The sequence below is a fragment of the Sceloporus occidentalis genome, unplaced genomic scaffold (genome assembly GCF_023333645.1).
Source record: "Sceloporus occidentalis isolate IW3139 unplaced genomic scaffold, rSceOcc1.0.p SCAF_4, whole genome shotgun sequence".
Taxonomy (NCBI): Eukaryota; Metazoa; Chordata; class Lepidosauria; order Squamata; family Phrynosomatidae; genus Sceloporus; species Sceloporus occidentalis.
Genome location: NW_028316984.1, coordinates 1,646,368 through 1,663,439, shown reverse-complemented (window position 1 = coordinate 1,663,439; position 17,072 = coordinate 1,646,368). Strand labels below are relative to the sequence as shown.

Below are 17,072 nucleotides of genomic sequence, written 5' to 3'. Positions count from 1 at the left end.
AGATCTCCTCTAGAGTAGTGATGTTTTGGGGCTGTTGCTGGGCAACACGGACTTTCAACTCTCTCCTAAGGTTTTCTATGGGGTTGAGATCTGGAGACTGGCTAGGCCACTCCAGGACCTTGAAACGCATCTTACAAAGCCACTCCTTCATTGCCCAGGCGGTATGCTTGGGATTGTTGTCATGCTGAAAGTCCCAGCCACGTTTCATCTTCAATGCCCTTGCTGATGGAAGGAGGTTTGCACTCAGAGGGGGTGTTCTCACTAAGCGAAACCCCGCGTTCTGAATCGAATCCTAGGAGAGGCGTTCCTACTAGGAACCGATTTAAATCTAGAACTGTTCTAGAGCAACCCGCAATCGTCCCCACTACAAATCGAATCGTGGAGCGGTTTAAAATTTTGAATCGTGTTTTCGTCATTTAACGCGTGTTAGAAAAGTAGTAGGGTCAGACCTACATTTTTTCCTTGATTCGAGTTAGGAACCAGAGCATTTAAATAGGAACGACAGCCTTTGAAATCGGGTTAGCTGGATGGGAGGAGCGGAGTGCAATGGGGCTTGCCTTGGGGGAGTTGCCCTTTCTGTCCCCATCCGTCGTGGCTGTCGACATTTTTGCTTCCCTCACCCCTTTGTCCGCTGTGGTGTGGCCTTTCAATAAGAGATAAGGATTTTTTTTTTAATGGTTTACAGGCGCTTAATCTCTTCAGCGCTTTAAGCGCCTGAAGTCCCGGCTGCTCAAGCGCCTGCATCTGCCAAAGGACTACAAGGCTTCCCCCGGTGGATTGCAACCTCCCCTCTGTGAGAGGAGAGCCCATTTCTAATGGAGGAGAGGCAGGAAGGGAAGCCTCCTCTCGAAGAGGCATTCCCTGCCCGCTTGGGCTCTGATCTCGCCCAGGCAGGGAAGGGAAGGCTCCTCGCGAGGAGGCATCTGATCTCGCCCAGGCAGGGAAGGGCTCTGATCAATGGGGGGGGGGGGGATAGAGCCTTTCTCGCTCCCTTTCTCAAATGGAATCTGCCTTCTCCTCCAACCCTGGAAAGAGAATCTTTGGGAAGAGTGCTCCCTCCCTGCTTTTCCAGCAGCCTCCTTCATTGATCTCTGGGCTCTCTGAAGGGATTCTCCCTGGCTGTCTTGGGAGACATCAAGAGAGGATGCTGTCCTGCAAAACCCATCCCTTGGGCGGGATACAAACGGGCAGGGGAAGACATCTTGGAGGTGTATTCTGCTGAATACGGAGCCTCCAGACCGCCCACCCGGGGGCGTGGCTCAGGAGATGGGGCTTCCACATGGGGGGCAGTGAAGACGCCTCACCTGGGGCCGTTTCTGACCCGCAGTTTCCAAACCGCCGCCTCGGAGGACGCTGCAAAGAGAGAGGCAGCTTCCTCATGGGCGGCCAAAAACGGGGCTTTTTTTTTTCCTTTGCCGGCTGGCGGATGCGCAGCTGCGCAGCTGCAGCGCTAAGCAGCGGCGGCAGAAAGCCTATGGGCACATTTAAAGTGCCCAAGCCCCTTTAAAACTTTTTTCCCCGCTCTGCCCAAGAACAATGGTGGTCTCCTGCCAGCTGGTGATCAGCTGGTGTTGGCATCCTTGCCCTCTTGCACTTTGCCAGTGTCACCAGCATCATGGATGCCTCCTCTCCTTTGGTCCCCACGCTCTTGCTGAATCTGCAATGCACAGCCACAGCTGTCGCCGCTGCCACCGCTGTCCCCCTGCCATCAATTAAATTGACGCTTCAATTAAAGCCTGACTGCAAACTGCGCATGTTCCAGGACCCCGACTCATTATGCGACGCAGCAGACACGGAGCTTTTAAATGGGCAACTTAAATTAGCGGCGTAGCAATTCTGGCGTACCGGTGCAGCAGCTTACAGACGGAGCTGCGCAGCTACGCATCAAACGGAAAAGAAGCGGAGAAAAGCAGCACCTTTTTAATGCCGCCTCTTCCCGCTTGGGGCGTGCGGGGGGCGTGTTCATGGCGGCATTCAGGTAAGGCCCGTCTGAAGGCTCTACCTTCATGACGTCATGAATACACCCCTTTTTGCCCGTCTGTATCCCGCCATAGTTTCTCTGGAAACAGCTTGGGCTCCCCAAATTTGCTTTGCCAGAAGCCTCTCCCATTGATCTCTGGGCTCTCTGAAGGGATTCTCCCTGGCTGTCTTGGGACGTCTCTTGCTCTAGCTTTATTTGGCTTTCACTCTCTCCTCTCTCTTAGGTCTGCAGCCTCTTGCCGCTGGGATCGTTGTGTCTCTATCCCACTTAAACTGACTGCCTTCTCCTCCTTGATCCCATTTTCCAACCCTGGGCTTTGAATGCAGAGTCTCTACCCACTGAAACCCACTGCCTTCTCCTCCTTGATCTGATTTGGCAAACACACACACACACACACACACTACAGACAGACAGACAGACAGACAGACAGACAGACACACACACACACGATTATATATGAATACTCACACACACACATGCATATATATATATATAAATGCATACATACACAAACATATAGGTATATATACACATATATATTTGTGTGTGTGTTTGCACACATGTATATATATATGCATATGAGTGTGTGTGTGTGTGTGTGTGTGTATATATATATATATATATAAGGTAATTATAAAGTAACAACTTTTTTAATTTATGAAAAAAACCCTCATCTGTAGTTCCAAACCCACTGTAGAAATAATACAGTTTGAGACCCCTTAACCTGCCCTGGCTCAGTACTAAGGAATTATGGGAACTGTTGTGTTTGTGAGACATTTATCCTCCTCTGCCAGAGAGTGCTGGTGCCATAATAAACTACCATTCCCAGGATTCCCTAGCACTGAGTTATGGCAGGTAATATGGGGAGACGCAGAAGAGGACGTTTGAGCGATTAAGCGCCTTCATTGGTCCATTTGAAAAAAAACCGCCAAAAATACATCGATTCACAAACGGTCAATGAAATGGAAACGATGCCAAAAGATAAATCGCTTCCAAATATTCCGGATTAACGTTACGTCATTCTGACGTACTATTGATTGACAGCTCCAAATAAGGTATGGAGGAGAAAAATCAATTTATTTAAACACCGATTTCATGCCAAGTAGGAACGCTTGTAGGTAAAAACTTCGATTTAAAAAACCAGATAGGAACGAAGAATAAAAGCGATTCAGAACGCGGGATAAGACCAGGGTTATTTTGAATCGGTTTTATTAAAAACGTTGTATTTTAAATCGTTTCAAATCTTAAGTGAGAACACCCCCAAAATCTCACAATACATGGCCCCATTCATTCTTTCCTGTACACGGATCAATTGTTCTGGTCCCTTTGCAGAGAAACAGCCCCAAAACATGATGTTGCCACCCCCATGCTTCACAGTAGGTATGGTGCCCTTTGGATGCAACTCGGCATTCTCTCTCCTCCAAACACAATGAGTTGTGTTTCTACCAAACAGTTCTACTTTGGTTTCATCTGACCATATGACATTCTCCCACTCCTCTTCTGGATCATCCACGTGCTCTCTAGCAAACTTCAGATGTCCCTGGACATGTTCTGGCTTAAGCAGGGGGATGCGTCTGGCACTGCAGGATATGAGTCCCTGGCGGCGTAGTGTGTTACTGATGGTAGCTTTTGTTACGTTCGTCCCAGATCTCTGCAGGTCATTCACTAGGTCCCCCCGTGTGGTTCTGGGATTTTTGCTCACCATTCTTGTGATCATTTTGACCCCACGGGGTGAGATCTTGCATGGAGCCCCAGATCGAGGGCGTTGATCAGTGGTCTTGTATGTCTTCCATTTTCTAATTATTGCTCCCACAGTTGATTTCTTCACACCAAGCTGCTCGCCTATTGCAGATTCAGTCTTCCCAGCCTGGTGCAGGTCTACAATGTTGTTTCTGGTGTCCTTCGACAGCTCTTTGGTCTTCACCATAATGGAGTTTGGAGTGTGACTGTTTGAGGTTGCTGACAGGGGTCTTTTATATTGATAAAGGGTTCAAACGGGTGCCATTAATACAGGTAATGAGCCTCTTAAAGAAGAAGTTACAGGTCTGTGAGAGCCAGAAATCTTGCATTGAGTGTGGGGAATGGGAACATGGCCTGGTATATGTTTTTCTGTACTGGGAAACTCCCTCCAGTACAAAGGCTTGCACTGACTCACATGGATATCATTTATGGTCCCTGTGCCCTCAAGAATGCCACAATCCTAGCTACTATAGCCAATTGTGTCACTATGGGGATGTGGAAGCTGCGGCTTGCACTGGGTGACATCTCAGAAGAGTGATGACTCCTGGTTGCCCCCCCCCCCCCACCTCAGTGCTGCTGCATCGGTATGGCAGCACCCAGGAAGGCCAAGTGTGCACCACCATCTCAGTGTCACTGCCTCGAGGAAGGCTAAATGCATGCCCTCCAGTGAACTGCTTTGTTCTTTTCATGGGGAGAATGATGCAGTGGCACCAAGGAAGGCTGAGAGTGCCCCACCCCAAATTGTTTCCATTGCCTCAAGGAAGGCTGCACGCACCCCACCTCAGTGCCGCTGCCTTATTCTCATGAGGAGAACGAAGTAGCAGCACTGACAAAGGTCACACACCTCCCCCACCTTAGTGCCACTGCCTGGATTAAGGCTGAGTGTGCCCCTCACCTCAGTGCTGCTGCCTCATTCTCCTCATGAATAGGACAACATGGTGAAACCAGGAAAGGCCAAGTGCATCCCCCCTTGGTGCTGCTGCCTTGTTCTTTTCATGTGAGGACAGCACAGCAGCAGCGAGGAAGGTCAAGTGCACCCTCTCTTGTTGTTGCTGCCTCATTCTCTTCATGAGGATGACGACATGGTAGCACCAAAAAAGGTAGAATGTGGCAGCACTGAGGAAGGCCAAGCACGCCCCCCCCCCCCCCCCATCTAGGAGTCGCTGCCCTGAGGAGGTCTGAGTGCACTCCCCCCACCTCAATGCTGCTGCAGGAGAACGGGACAGTGGTGCCGGGGAAGGCCAAGAGCACCCCCCGCCCTTGGTGCTGCTGCCTTGCTCTTTTCATGAGAATGACACAGTAGCACTGAAGAAGATCGTATGTGCCACCCCATACAATGGTGAATCAGGGAAGGCCAAGGAGGAGAATGAGCCCACTGCTTCCAGAAGTCCCATTCCCAGGAAGCCCCCCCACACACACACACACCATGTGACACCAGGGGTGGGGATGGGGATGCCACTGACTATAGCACTTTTGTTGCCATGCCTATATTATCCTGCTGTTGGCAAATATCTTTAGACTATAACTGGAGAATTTTTAATTTTATAAAAATAAAACTATGGATGGAAGTTAAGGTAAATAAATACCAGAAATTTATTTAAAATAAATTCTGTTAGAAAAAAAGATTGCTATTTTATATAATAGTGATCAACAATATTTCATAAAATCAAACACGGAATGTTAAATGGACAAAAAAAAAATCAAACATACCACTTTTAAATGAAGATTGAAACTTGTTTCTACACTGACAAAAACAGTAGACAACATTTATTAGATTCAAAACTTACTCAAGCTGACCTGTGGCAGGAATGGTGTTTTATTAGCATGTTAAAATTCATCAACCAGAACCAAACTAGGTATATGGGGAATTGTTCTGAGTACCAGAACTGAACAGAGCTTACAAGCCTTCCATGCAAAAATCCATTGGTGATTACATTCATTCTAGCAGTATCCTTTAGGGATGATCATTATGCGGCTGCCATGGCTAAAAACAGTCTGTTTGGAAATCCTTGCTGAGCTACAGCAAACCATTCAGGAAGTAATTTTAGTCTATTTTCTGCCCTGAAGAATATTCTCCATATAATCTCCAAGCAATATTTTTGCACCTGTTTGTCTACACACATGCAGTCGGCCTTCAGTATCCATGGATTTTTTATCCATGGATTCAAGCATCCACGGATTGAAAATATTTTTAAAAATATAAATTCTACAAAGCAAAACTGGATTTGCTGTTTTATATAAGGGGCACCATTTTACTATGCCATTGTATTTAATGGGACTTGAGCATCCATGGATTATGATATCAATGCGGGGGGGGGGGGGTCCTGGAGCCAAGTCCCAGTGGATACCAACGTATACACACACATAGTGTTTTATAGTAGAAATTCTATAGTATACCACCTGGTTGGTTTTTTTAAGCAACAATGTTTGCTCAAAACCAACAGAGAAGATGGCAAATGTTGGCAATGGCTTAAATGCAAAATAACTGTGAAGAATATGTCCATGGGGGATAACATATTTTTCCAAGAACAAGATGATGGTTTACTTACAGCTTCCACTTTGCCACTTAGCAAGATAGTCAGTTCTAGGAGTACCAAAATTGGCAATGTCCTGTACAGAAAAAAAAAAAAAAAACAAATACGGTTTGCATATTCAATATATTTATCAATGACTTGGATGACAGAATTGGGGGCATACTTATCAAATTTGCAGATGACACCAAACTAGGAGGAGGACAGAGGACAGGACCATCTGCCTTGGTCCAGGCCTCAGAGGGAGAGAAGAATGCTTGACCTGATCCCCTCCCCATTCCCTTCTCCTTTTGTGTCGTGTATTTTAGATTGTAAGCCTGTGGCAGGAAACCATCTATTATCCCCTCTGTTGTAAACTGCCCAGATTCCCAGTGATTGGGCGGGACATAAATTATTATTATTATTATTATTATTATTATTATTATCAAAATTCAAAATGATCTGAATAGACTAGAAACCTGAGCCAAAGCTAACAAAATGAACTTCAGCATGGAAAAATGTAAGGTACTACACTTAAGGAAGAAAAATGAAATGCACAGATATAGGATGGGAGACACCTGGCTGAACGAAAGGGGATCTAGGAGTCCAAGTAGACCACAAGTTGAACATGAGTCAACAGTGTGATGCGGCAACTAACAAGGCCAATGCAATTTTAGGCTGCATCAATAGAAGTACAGTGTCTAGATCAAGGGAAGTAATAGTGCCACTCTATTCTGCTTTGGTCAGGCCCCACCTGGAATATTGTGTCCAGTTCTGGGCACCACAATTCAAAAAGGACATTGAGAAACTGGAGCGTGTCCAAAGGAGGGCGACTAAAATGGTGAAGGGTCTGGAAACCATGAAGCCCTATGAGGAACGCCTTAGGGAGCTGGGGATGTTTAGCCTGGAGAAGAGAAGGTTAAGAGGTGATATGATAGCCCTGTTTAAATATTTGAAGGGATGTCATATTGAGGAGGGAGCAAGCTTGTTTTCTGCTGCTCCAGAGATTAGGACCCGGAGCAATGGATGCAAGCTACAGGAAAAGAGATTCCAGCTCAACATTAGGAAGAACTTCCTGACAGTAAGGGCTGTTCGACAGTGGAACACACTCCCTCGGAGTGTAGTGGAGTCTCCTTCCTTGGAGGTCTTCAAACGGAGGCTGGATGGCCATCTGCTGGGGATGCTTTGATTTGGATTTCTTGCATGGCAGGGGGTTGGACTGAATGGCCCTTGCGGTCTCTTGAAACTCTACAATTCTATGATTCTATGCATCATTTGCCAGCTACTAAAGGAGCCATGCCACTTCTTCTGGACTCTGGAGAGCCTCAAAATGCTTTCCCCTCCCCCGTCCTTTGCCCCCAGTAACTGCAGACTGAAGAAGGGCCTGAGGAGTGGCTTGGAGCGGTGACACTGACCATGCGGAGTACTTACTGCCCAGTCCAGTGTGCTAAATGGAAATGGCGGGAACTTCCCATGTTTGCCTGGTCCTTGCTTCCTTCTTCTGGAAGGCGCCCTTAGAAACCTGAGAGACAGAGAAAGAGAAATTAACAATGCTATATAAATAAAGCATAATAATAATAATAATAATAATAATAATAACCTCCACACAGAAGTGTTACATATTCCATTTTTCCCTCAGGGACTATGCTGGAAGCCATCATGGCGTAGTGGTTTGAGTGGTTTGGACTACGACTCTGGAGACCAGGGTTTGAATCCCTGCTCAGCCATGGAAACCCACTGGGTGACCTTGGGCGAGTCACACACTCTCAGCCTCCTCAGGGGAAGAAGAAGAAGGCAATGGCAAACCAATCTGGAACCCTGTGGTGGAATCACCTTCAAAAGTCGGAAAGGGCTTGGAGGCATATAGCAGCCACAACAAAGGTTGGCTGTTGTGCGCCTTGGAGGAGCCATTTGTGTGTTGTGTTGTATGCCTTCCAAGAGCTGGCTATGATTATTATGCCCTGGAGGGCCGGGAAGGAGCAAGGGCTGAGGGCAAGGCCTGGCCTGGGCTCCCAAGGAAGGCAGAGCCCAGGGGCCTCAGGTGGAGGGGCCCAGGGCCGAGAGACAGACAGGGGCCTTAGCTCCAAGGGAAGGGCAGCCTCTGGAGAGGGGCCTGGGGCCGAAGGGGAGGCATTCCCAGGGAAAAGCTCCCGACCCATGCTTCTCTTTCACCCCCCCCCCTGCTCCAGAGGGAGGACCTGAAGTGGAGGACAGGTCCGGGAAGAGGAGGAGGGGGAGGAGGACCCCTGGCCAGCCTGCCTGGACTTCTCCAAAGGTGCTCCCAAGGGAGGGCCTTTGGGGGTTCCTCCTGGGAAAGAGGCTGAAATGAAGCAGGAGGACCTCTGGTCCTGAAGGGCTCCTTGGTGATGCTCCCAAGGAGGGGGGGAGAAATGGAGGACAGGAAAGGAGGGAAAGAGGGTGTCCCAGGTACTCGCCTTCCATGCGGGGAATCCTCCTCGGGGCCGTCGGAAGGGCTGCCCGGTGGGCGAAAAGGAGTCAGGGAGAGAAGTGGTGGAAGGAAGGAAGGAAGGCAGGGTTCCTGGCCGCAGGAGGCTGCCTGCCTGCCCCTGTCCTCCCTCTCAGGGGCGGGGAGAGGCCCGGGAAGAAAGAGGGAGGGAGGGAGGGAGGGAGGGACCCCTGGGCAGCCGGGCTTGAGAAGTCCTTGTCCGTGGCGCGGCTTAGAAGCGCCTCAGGCGGGACTCCGGAGGGATGGCTGCTGCGCTGCCCCTGGCTGCCTTCCTCCTCCTCCTCTTCCTCCTCCTGGAGAGCCCCAGGACGGCCCAGGCGGCAGCGGTGAGTAGGGGCTCGGGGGGCCCTCCTCCTCCTCCTCCTCTTTCCCAGGACCCGTCTGTCCCCTTCATCTTTTTCTCAGGAATGAGTCCCAACTCTTCCCCATTTGGAGCATCACTAAGGTCCCCCTCTTCTCCCGGGAGCTGCCCTCCGCCTTTCTCTCCAGGAGGAATCCCCAAATCCTCCCCCATTGGGAGCATCCTCTAGAAACGCATGGAGCCCACAGCCACCAGAGGTTCTTTAGCCAGGACCTGTCCTCCATTCCTGCCCAAGATGAATCCGCAAAGGAACATGAAAGACTTTGAGGACAGGGGGACCAGAGGTCCTCCTCCTCCTCCTCCTCTGCCAGGACCTGTCCTCTATTTCCAGGGGGTATCCCATTCCCACCATGTCCTCCACTTGCAGCAGGACTGGAGCCCAGAGGCCTTCCTCCTTCTCCTCCTTTGCCAGGACACGTCCTCCATTTCTGTCCAGGAGGGATTCCCAAAGGTCTTCCATTTGGAGCATCACTAAGAAGCCCATGCAGGGTGGCCAGAGGTCCCCATTCTTTTCCCAGGACCTGTCCTCCTCATTGCTCTCCAGGAGGGATTCTCCAATGTGTCCTCATTTGGAGCATCACTAAGGAGCACATTGTGGACAGGGTGAGGAGAGGGGGACCAAGGTTCCCAGTCATTTAGCCTTCTGCCCTGGAGGAATCCCCCAATGTCCTCTCTTTGGAGCCTGGCCAAGGAGCCCATGGACTACCAGGGGTGTGTTGTGGGTCAGACAGGTCTTCCTTTCCCAGGACCTGCCTGTCCTCCATTTCAGCCTCCTGCCCAGGAGGAGTTCCCAAAGGAGCTGACACTAACAACTGTTTGAATATGTCTCGAAATGTCTGCCAGGGCAATTAAAGTGGTCTCAAACCGGATTACTTTTGCAGTGTGTTTTGGACTTAAATGAACGAAAGAAGTTGTACCATATGTTTTCATAAGTCCAAAACACACTGCAGAAATAATCCAGTTTGAGACTGTTTTAACTACTCTAGTTCAGTGCTAGGAAATTCTGGGAATTGTAGTTTATTGCAGCCCCAGAGCTCTCTCACAATGGGGACTAAATGTTTTGGATTATAGACATGTTGGTTTCCTTCCTCAGATGCAACTGTGGGACACTATACTGTTTTTATTGTATTGTAAGCCGCCTTGATCCTGAGGGAGAGGCAGGGTAAAAATAAAATTTATTATTATTATTACTATTATTATTATTATTCAATAATATTTTATTAAACATATTAAACATAAGAACAGATTCTAAACTTACAAACATACAAGCTTACAGGCATATATACATACCTATTATTAATACTTTTCTAGGCTTGTTATCTTTCTCAACCAATAAGTATTGATGATCTTCCAATTACTCTCTTTCAACTGTGGAACATTTTTAATTCATTTCAATATCCAAAACTGAATTTAGGAATTTCAAATTGGTGTCGTGATCAGTAATTGACTGGATGAGGGCCAATAAACTGAAGTTAAGTTCAAACAGGAGGGAGATTCCACTTTTTTGTGTTTTGCTTTGTCATGTTTTGAATGTCAGGAAACTGACATTCGTACTGTCCTGTATCAACCTGCACTTCCCTAAAGTACTTTGGTTGGTTGGTTTAGGGACCACATTTCTGCCCTTGAGATCCCCCATGGGCCACAAGGTTGCCAAAAGAGAGGAGCTTCTCCCAAGAGATGACCAATAGTCCACTTCTGGTTTTGAAAAACTTGTTATTTTCCAATGTGAAACAGTGTGGGGATATGTGACCAGGACACGCAATTCACCCCCTTTTTATCAGAAAAGTGGCTAGTCTTCAGAAGTCTCCCTGCCGTGCAGTTTGAGGATTCAGATTGGACAAGACCTCCCATTTGATGGGGAGATTGCTTTTGTAGGATTCAGCACCTTCTTCTCACTGAGGGCTGTGACCTCTGCTGGACAGAGAGAGCCTGGCCACAGTTATCCATGCCTTAGAGCAGTGGTTCTCAACCTTCCCAACTGATGGCCTCGATTCCAAAGACCATCGGAAACGTTCCCGATGGTCTTAGGCGACCCCTGTGAAAGGGTCGTTCGACCCCCAAAGGGGTCGTGACCCAACAGGTTGGGAACCACTGCCTTAGAGAGAGCTTGAAACATGTTTTGTGTTGGAAATATGGATTGTTGTAAAACAACAGATAGGTTATTGAAGGACTAGGCACTATTGGGGGTACTGCATGTAGGCCCTAAATAATTTGGGACTGCCTTCTATTATCGCATGCCTAATATTTTATGCCAATTACCATAGTCCTTTGAGTGTCCTTTGCCATTTTAAAGTCCGATGGGTGGTGACAAGGCAGAGAGTTTTATTTGTTGTGATGCACATAGAATCATAGAGTTGGAAGAGACCACAAGGGCCATCCAATCCAACCCCCTGCCCTGCAGGAAATCTCAATCAAAGCATACTCGATAAATGACCTCCCCAGGAAGGTACACCTGATGCCCTATTTGATCCTTTCCAAGTAGACACTTTTCTCAGTTTAACAGATTTGCCCAGTATGTCATTAACCCATACAATTGTTTATTGGTCAAGATGGGTTTCATCTCTGCTCTTGGTTTCTGCAGATTTTAAAATTGGTTTAGATTTTGCATTAATTGTATGAACTATCCTCAAAGCTGTTTTTTAAATTATTATTTTTATTGAAAGTTGGGATATATTAAATCCCTAAAAAGCTTATTTAGAAACTGCCATTTGCTCTCTTTTCCCAATTGTTGTTGTTGTTGTTAAGGAAAAATGCAACATGGGATATACAGTGAAAGAAATAAAACATGTATGTGAGAGTCAGGGTGACTCAGCAAAAGCAATTAGGAGCCACACAGGTGTAAATGGTAATGTAATTAGCAAGTCCTACATGCCAAGGACAGAAATGTAAAGTGGATAATTGAAAACACCTGAGAATTGTTAAGTGGACAAGGTGAAATAATGAAATCATTAATTATGGGTTGAACCAAGAGAACCAATGAAAATGGTTGTACACGCCCACTGGGTGGAAACTGACAAGAGTGGGTGGTATTATCCAATGACTATAATAATGGCTATGAATCCCAATGTATTTTGTGGGTAGTTGTGGAGGAGTATTGGAGTAGTGTAGAGTTGTGTTGGATAATTTTGGAGCTGTATATAGTAGAATAAAGTAGATCTTTTATATAAGACTACTGAGTTGTCTGGTGTCCTGAGTGAAGATACAAGAGCCAGCTGGATCCTGAAGAAGTGTGAAGACTTCTGTGGAAGCAAGAGTGAGAAGGCTTGGAGAGTTTGTCAGGGTCTTCAGCCTATTCTCTGTAACTCTGCTGCTTTAGAGCAAAGCTTTAACCACTGGCCAAAACTGGTCAGCGCCGGTGCGTAACAAGGTGGTGAGTTCGAGCCAGAGTTGAAGAGCTACAACTCCCATCATCCCTGACAGTTGTTTGGTGCCTTCAAGGCACTTTTGACTTATGGCAACCCTAAAGCAAACCTATCACAGGGTTTTCTTGACATGATTTGTTCAGAAGGAGGACTTTGCCTTCCTCTGAGGCTGTATGACTTGCCCAATGTCATTCAGTGGGTTTCCATGACTGAACCAAACCTGGTCTCCAGAGTCCTAGTCCAACACCCAGACCACTATACCATACTGGCTCTCGTTTCCCAATAGCTTTCAGTAATCAATGAAATATGTTACATGGTAAATTAAATGTAACAAAAATGACCGTTAATTTTGAGGAGCAGAATCATGCTCAATAATTTTATGAATAGGCGTTTGGGGCCAGACATCTGTAAACTTTGCTGTCCTAGTTCCATCACTGCACCTAGAGTGGGAAAATGATATGCACAGATATAGCTATAGGATCGAGGACACCTGGCTTAAGGAGACTATATGTGAAAGGGATCTAGGAGTCCTAGTAGACCACAAGTTGAACATGAGTCAACAGTGTGATGTGACAGATAAAAAGGCCAATGTTATTTTAGGCTGTATCAATAGAAGTATAGTGTCTAGATCAAGGGAAGTAATAGTGCCACTCTATTCTGCTCTGGTCAGGCCCCACCTGGAATATTGTGTCCAGTTCTGGGCACCACAATTTAAAAAGAATGTTGGGAAACTGGAGCGCATCCAAAGGAGGTTGACTAAAATGGTGAAGGGTCTGGAAACCATGCCCTATGAGGAAAGACTTACGGAGCTGGGTATGTTTAGCGTGGAAAAGATGTGGTTAAGATGTGATATGATAGCCCTGTTTAAATATTTGAAGGGATGTCATATTGAGGAGGGAGCAAGATTGTTTTCAGGTGCTCCAGAGAACAGGACCCGGAGCAATTGATGCAAGCTACAGGAAAAGTGATTCCAGCTCAACATTAGGAGGAATTTTCTGACAGTAAGGGCTGTTTGAAGGTGGAACACACTTCCTCAGACTGTAGTGGAGTCTCCCTCTTTGGGGGTCTTTAAATAGAAGCTGGGTGGCCATCTGTCAGGAATGCTTTGGTTGAGAGTTCCTGCATGGCAGAATGGAGTTGGACTGAAGGGCTCCTGGGGTCTCTTCCAACTCTACAATTCTATGATTCTATGACTAGAAAAGACAATTATGCTTGATATAGTAGGGGGCAGTAGGAAAAGAGGAAAACTGCATTCCAGATCAAGAAAGCCCCATGGCCTTGAGTCTGCAAGACCTGAGCAGAGTAGTTAAGGACAGGGTGACTCTCTCAGTTTTATAGGGTTGCCAGAAGAGAAAGACAACTTGACAGCAGTTAACAACAACAAATACACAGATATTAAAGCCAAACTGAAAAGTGTTGTTGTTGGGTTTTTTCTTGTTATGTTTTTTGCCATTTTTAGGCAAAACTAAAAGTCTATGCTAGTCTTCAGTCATCCTTGCTTTGTAACCTATCCCCTTCAGCCTATTTCACTGCTTGTAGACCTTCTCTAAACCAAGAGGAGCTATGGCTTTCACAGGAGCAGATTGGGCACTTGGGCATGGCAGTATTGATGGTTCTTTATGGCTCACCATTCCTCAGTGTGACCAGGGCCTTGACTGTATCACTAGCTCTGTCAACCAAAACATCCCCCAAAGCACTGAAGAATCCATCAGATTCTGTGGGTTTCAGGGTAGACCATTTTAACCATTCCTCTACCTCAGCAGAGAGGGGTTGCCAGTGCCATATCATGCCCCATGAAGGAATTATTTGACCAATACACTGGGTTGTTGAGGACACACACAAACACACCACATATCACTCAGTGTCTGCCCAAGAACAAAAACCAGATCTTGGGTATGTCCAATGCTTTGTCATAGCACCCATTGAGTCCAGAACAGAAATTGCAAAGCCTGCCTCAATGTGGATATGACAATTCTGGAAATCCCCAGCACTGCCTCAGAAACCACCTTGACCATCTCAAGGAACGAGAATGCTAGGCAGCAGGCTGGGTGGTACACCAACAGCAACTCTGTTCTGTTTCTTTTGACTGACACTAGTTGTGTGTGTATATGTCCCTTCAAGTCACCTTTTTCATAGGGTTTTCGTAGACAAGGAATACTCAGAGGTGGTTTTACCAGTTCCTTCCTCTGAAATATAACCTACACCAAGTATTCATTGGTGGTTTCTCTTCCAAGTATTAACCAGGGTTGACCCTACTTAGCTTCCAAGGTCAATGGGGATCTGGTGCCTTTACAAACCATCAAAATTAGGTACCAGAGCAGAGTGGGTTTTCTGATTAGAGAAATGGATGATAGCAACTCCAGCCCAGTCCCTTCAGTGTAGTTCAGTGGGGCACCAAGTAAAGTGGGGTAACAAGTATCCATGCTATATCCAGAATATAAACATACCTTCATTCATCCAGAATATATTCATCCAGAATATATACCTTCCAAAAATTGTTTGCTGGCAACTATGTTTCTTGTACATCTACTTCCAAGCTCTGTTCTCTGCTACCATTCACTGAAGGACTGAGAAGTTTCTGTGTGTCCTTTCCCCTCTCTTGTTTCAGAGAGTTTATTGCTAGGCTTTCTCTTAAGCAGTGGGTGAGGAAGCAGCAGAGGTGACAAGATCAGTTTTCTTCCCCATGCCCAAGCTACACTCCCTCACTGTCTATGCTTGGTCACTGCCAGCCACTAACTTTAGCAGAGGGAGTTCCCTGCCTTCCTGGGCAGTACCAGATACTCAAATTGTGGAGACTGAATCAATGCAACTCTGCATGCTGTGTTGGGGAGTTGGTGTCCACATAGGTATGCTCTAATTTGCTGACAGCTTGGGAGAGATCCCATTTAAAAAGTAAATTTATGGCTTGGATCAATGACTTCTGCACTATGGGGATGCTGGGAAGTACAGAATGTATACTTTTTGTCTTTTGATGTTCTCCATGCTTTGGATTGTGGTTTGCGGGAGATACCCTGTAAAAATCATGCAAATTAAAGTTGATACAGAAGGAGGGAAGCTTGGTGGGACTTTGAACCGGCATTTTAGCCCTGCTTTTCATTTTGCAGACATTAGATGGAATCAGAATTTGGCAACATTTCTTGGAGTTTGTTATACAGTGGAAAGGAGAAGCCAGGCATAGTCAAACACGCATTCTAGACTTTAGAGAGCGAATTTCAGTAAACCTAGAGCAGTATTGAGGGCGATTCCATGGTCAGAAGTACTAAAAGATAAAGGAGTTCAGGACGGATGGGAATTTCTCAAAAGGGAGATACTGAAGGCACAATTTCAAACAGTTCCAGTGAGAAAGAAAAACGGGAGGTGTCTCAAGAAACCAGGATGGATGACCAAGGAACTTTCAACCAAGCTAAGTTTGAAACGGAACATGTATAAGAAATGGAAAAAGGGGGAAATCACGAAAAAGGAATTCAAAGAAATAGCAGGCATTTGTAGGGGTAAAGTCAGAAAAGCCAAAGCGCAGAATGAACTCAGGCTTGCTAGAGAGGTTAAAGACAACAAAAAGGGCTGTTTTGGATATGTCCGCAGCAAAAGTAAGAAGAAGGAAATGGTAGGGCCACTGCGTCAAGAGGATGGCAAAATGTTAACAGGGGACAGAGAAAAGGCAGAATTACTCAACACCTTCTTTGCCTCAGTCTTCTCAGAAAAGGCAAAGGGAGCTCAACCTGAGGATAATGGAGCAGAGGACAGAATAGGGGAATTTCAGCACAGAACAAGTAAAGAGATAGTAGAGGAACACCTTGTTAATCTAAATGAATTTAAGTCTCCAGGACCAGATGAACTCCATCCAAGGGTATTAAAAGAACTGGCAAATGTAATATCGGAGCCATTGGCAATAATCTTTGAAAACTCCTGGAGAACAGGAGAAATCCCAGCAGACTGGAGGAGGGCAAACGTTGTCCCCATCTTCAAAAAGGGAAAAAAAGACGATCCCAACAATTATCGTCCAGTTAGTCTGACATCAATACCAGGAAAGATCCTGGAGCAGATAATTAAACAAAGAGTTATGAACATCTAGATGGCAATTTCATAATCACAAAAAGTCAACATGGGTTTCAGAGAAACAAGTCATGCCAGACAAATCTAATCTCTTTCTTTGATAAAATTACCAGCTTGGTAGATGAAGGGAATGCTGTGGATGTAGTATATCTTGATTTCAGTAAGGCCTTTGACAAGGTTTCCCATGACATTCTTGCAAACAAGCTTGTAAAATGTGGGCTAGACAAGGCAACTGTTACATGGATTTGTAACTGGTTGACTGGCCGAACCCATAGGGTGCTCAACAATGGCTCCTTTTCATCCTGGAGAGAAGTGACCAGTGGGGTCCCACAGGGCTCTGTCCTGGGCCCAGTGTTATTCAACATCTTTATCAATGACCTGGATGACAGAATTGGGAGCATACTCATCAAATCTGCAGATGACACCAAATTAGGAGGAATAGCTAATACCCCAGAGGACAGGACCAAGATTCAAAATGGCTTGAATAGACTAGAAAGCTGGGCCACAGCTAACAAAATGAAATTCAACATGGAGAAATGTAAGGTATTGCACTTAGGGCGGAAAAATAAAATGCACAAATATAGGATGGGGGATACCT

General features: G+C 46.3%; 2 protein-coding genes across 2 annotated transcripts in view; one reads left to right on the top strand and one right to left on the bottom strand.

Moving 5' to 3' along the window:
* Positions 1-8,861, bottom strand: part of LOC149313404 (uncharacterized) — a 218,591-nt gene extending 209,730 nt beyond the window's left edge. Inside the window, exons 1-3 of the mRNA XM_089519047.1 lie at positions 8,667-8,861; positions 7,663-7,753; positions 6,271-6,331 (exon numbers count right to left, since the gene is read on the bottom strand). Coding sequence (XP_089375173.1) covers positions 6,271-6,331; positions 7,663-7,706 — 105 coding nt within the window. The 5' untranslated portion in view covers positions 7,707-7,753; positions 8,667-8,861. The remainder of the gene's footprint in view (positions 1-6,270; positions 6,332-7,662; positions 7,754-8,666) is intronic.
* Positions 8,859-17,072, top strand: part of LOC149313402 (uncharacterized) — a 162,781-nt gene continuing 154,567 nt past the window's right edge. The window contains exon 1 of the mRNA XM_089519048.1: positions 8,859-9,024. Coding sequence (XP_089375174.1) covers positions 8,941-9,024 — 84 coding nt within the window. The 5' untranslated portion in view covers positions 8,859-8,940. The remainder of the gene's footprint in view (positions 9,025-17,072) is intronic.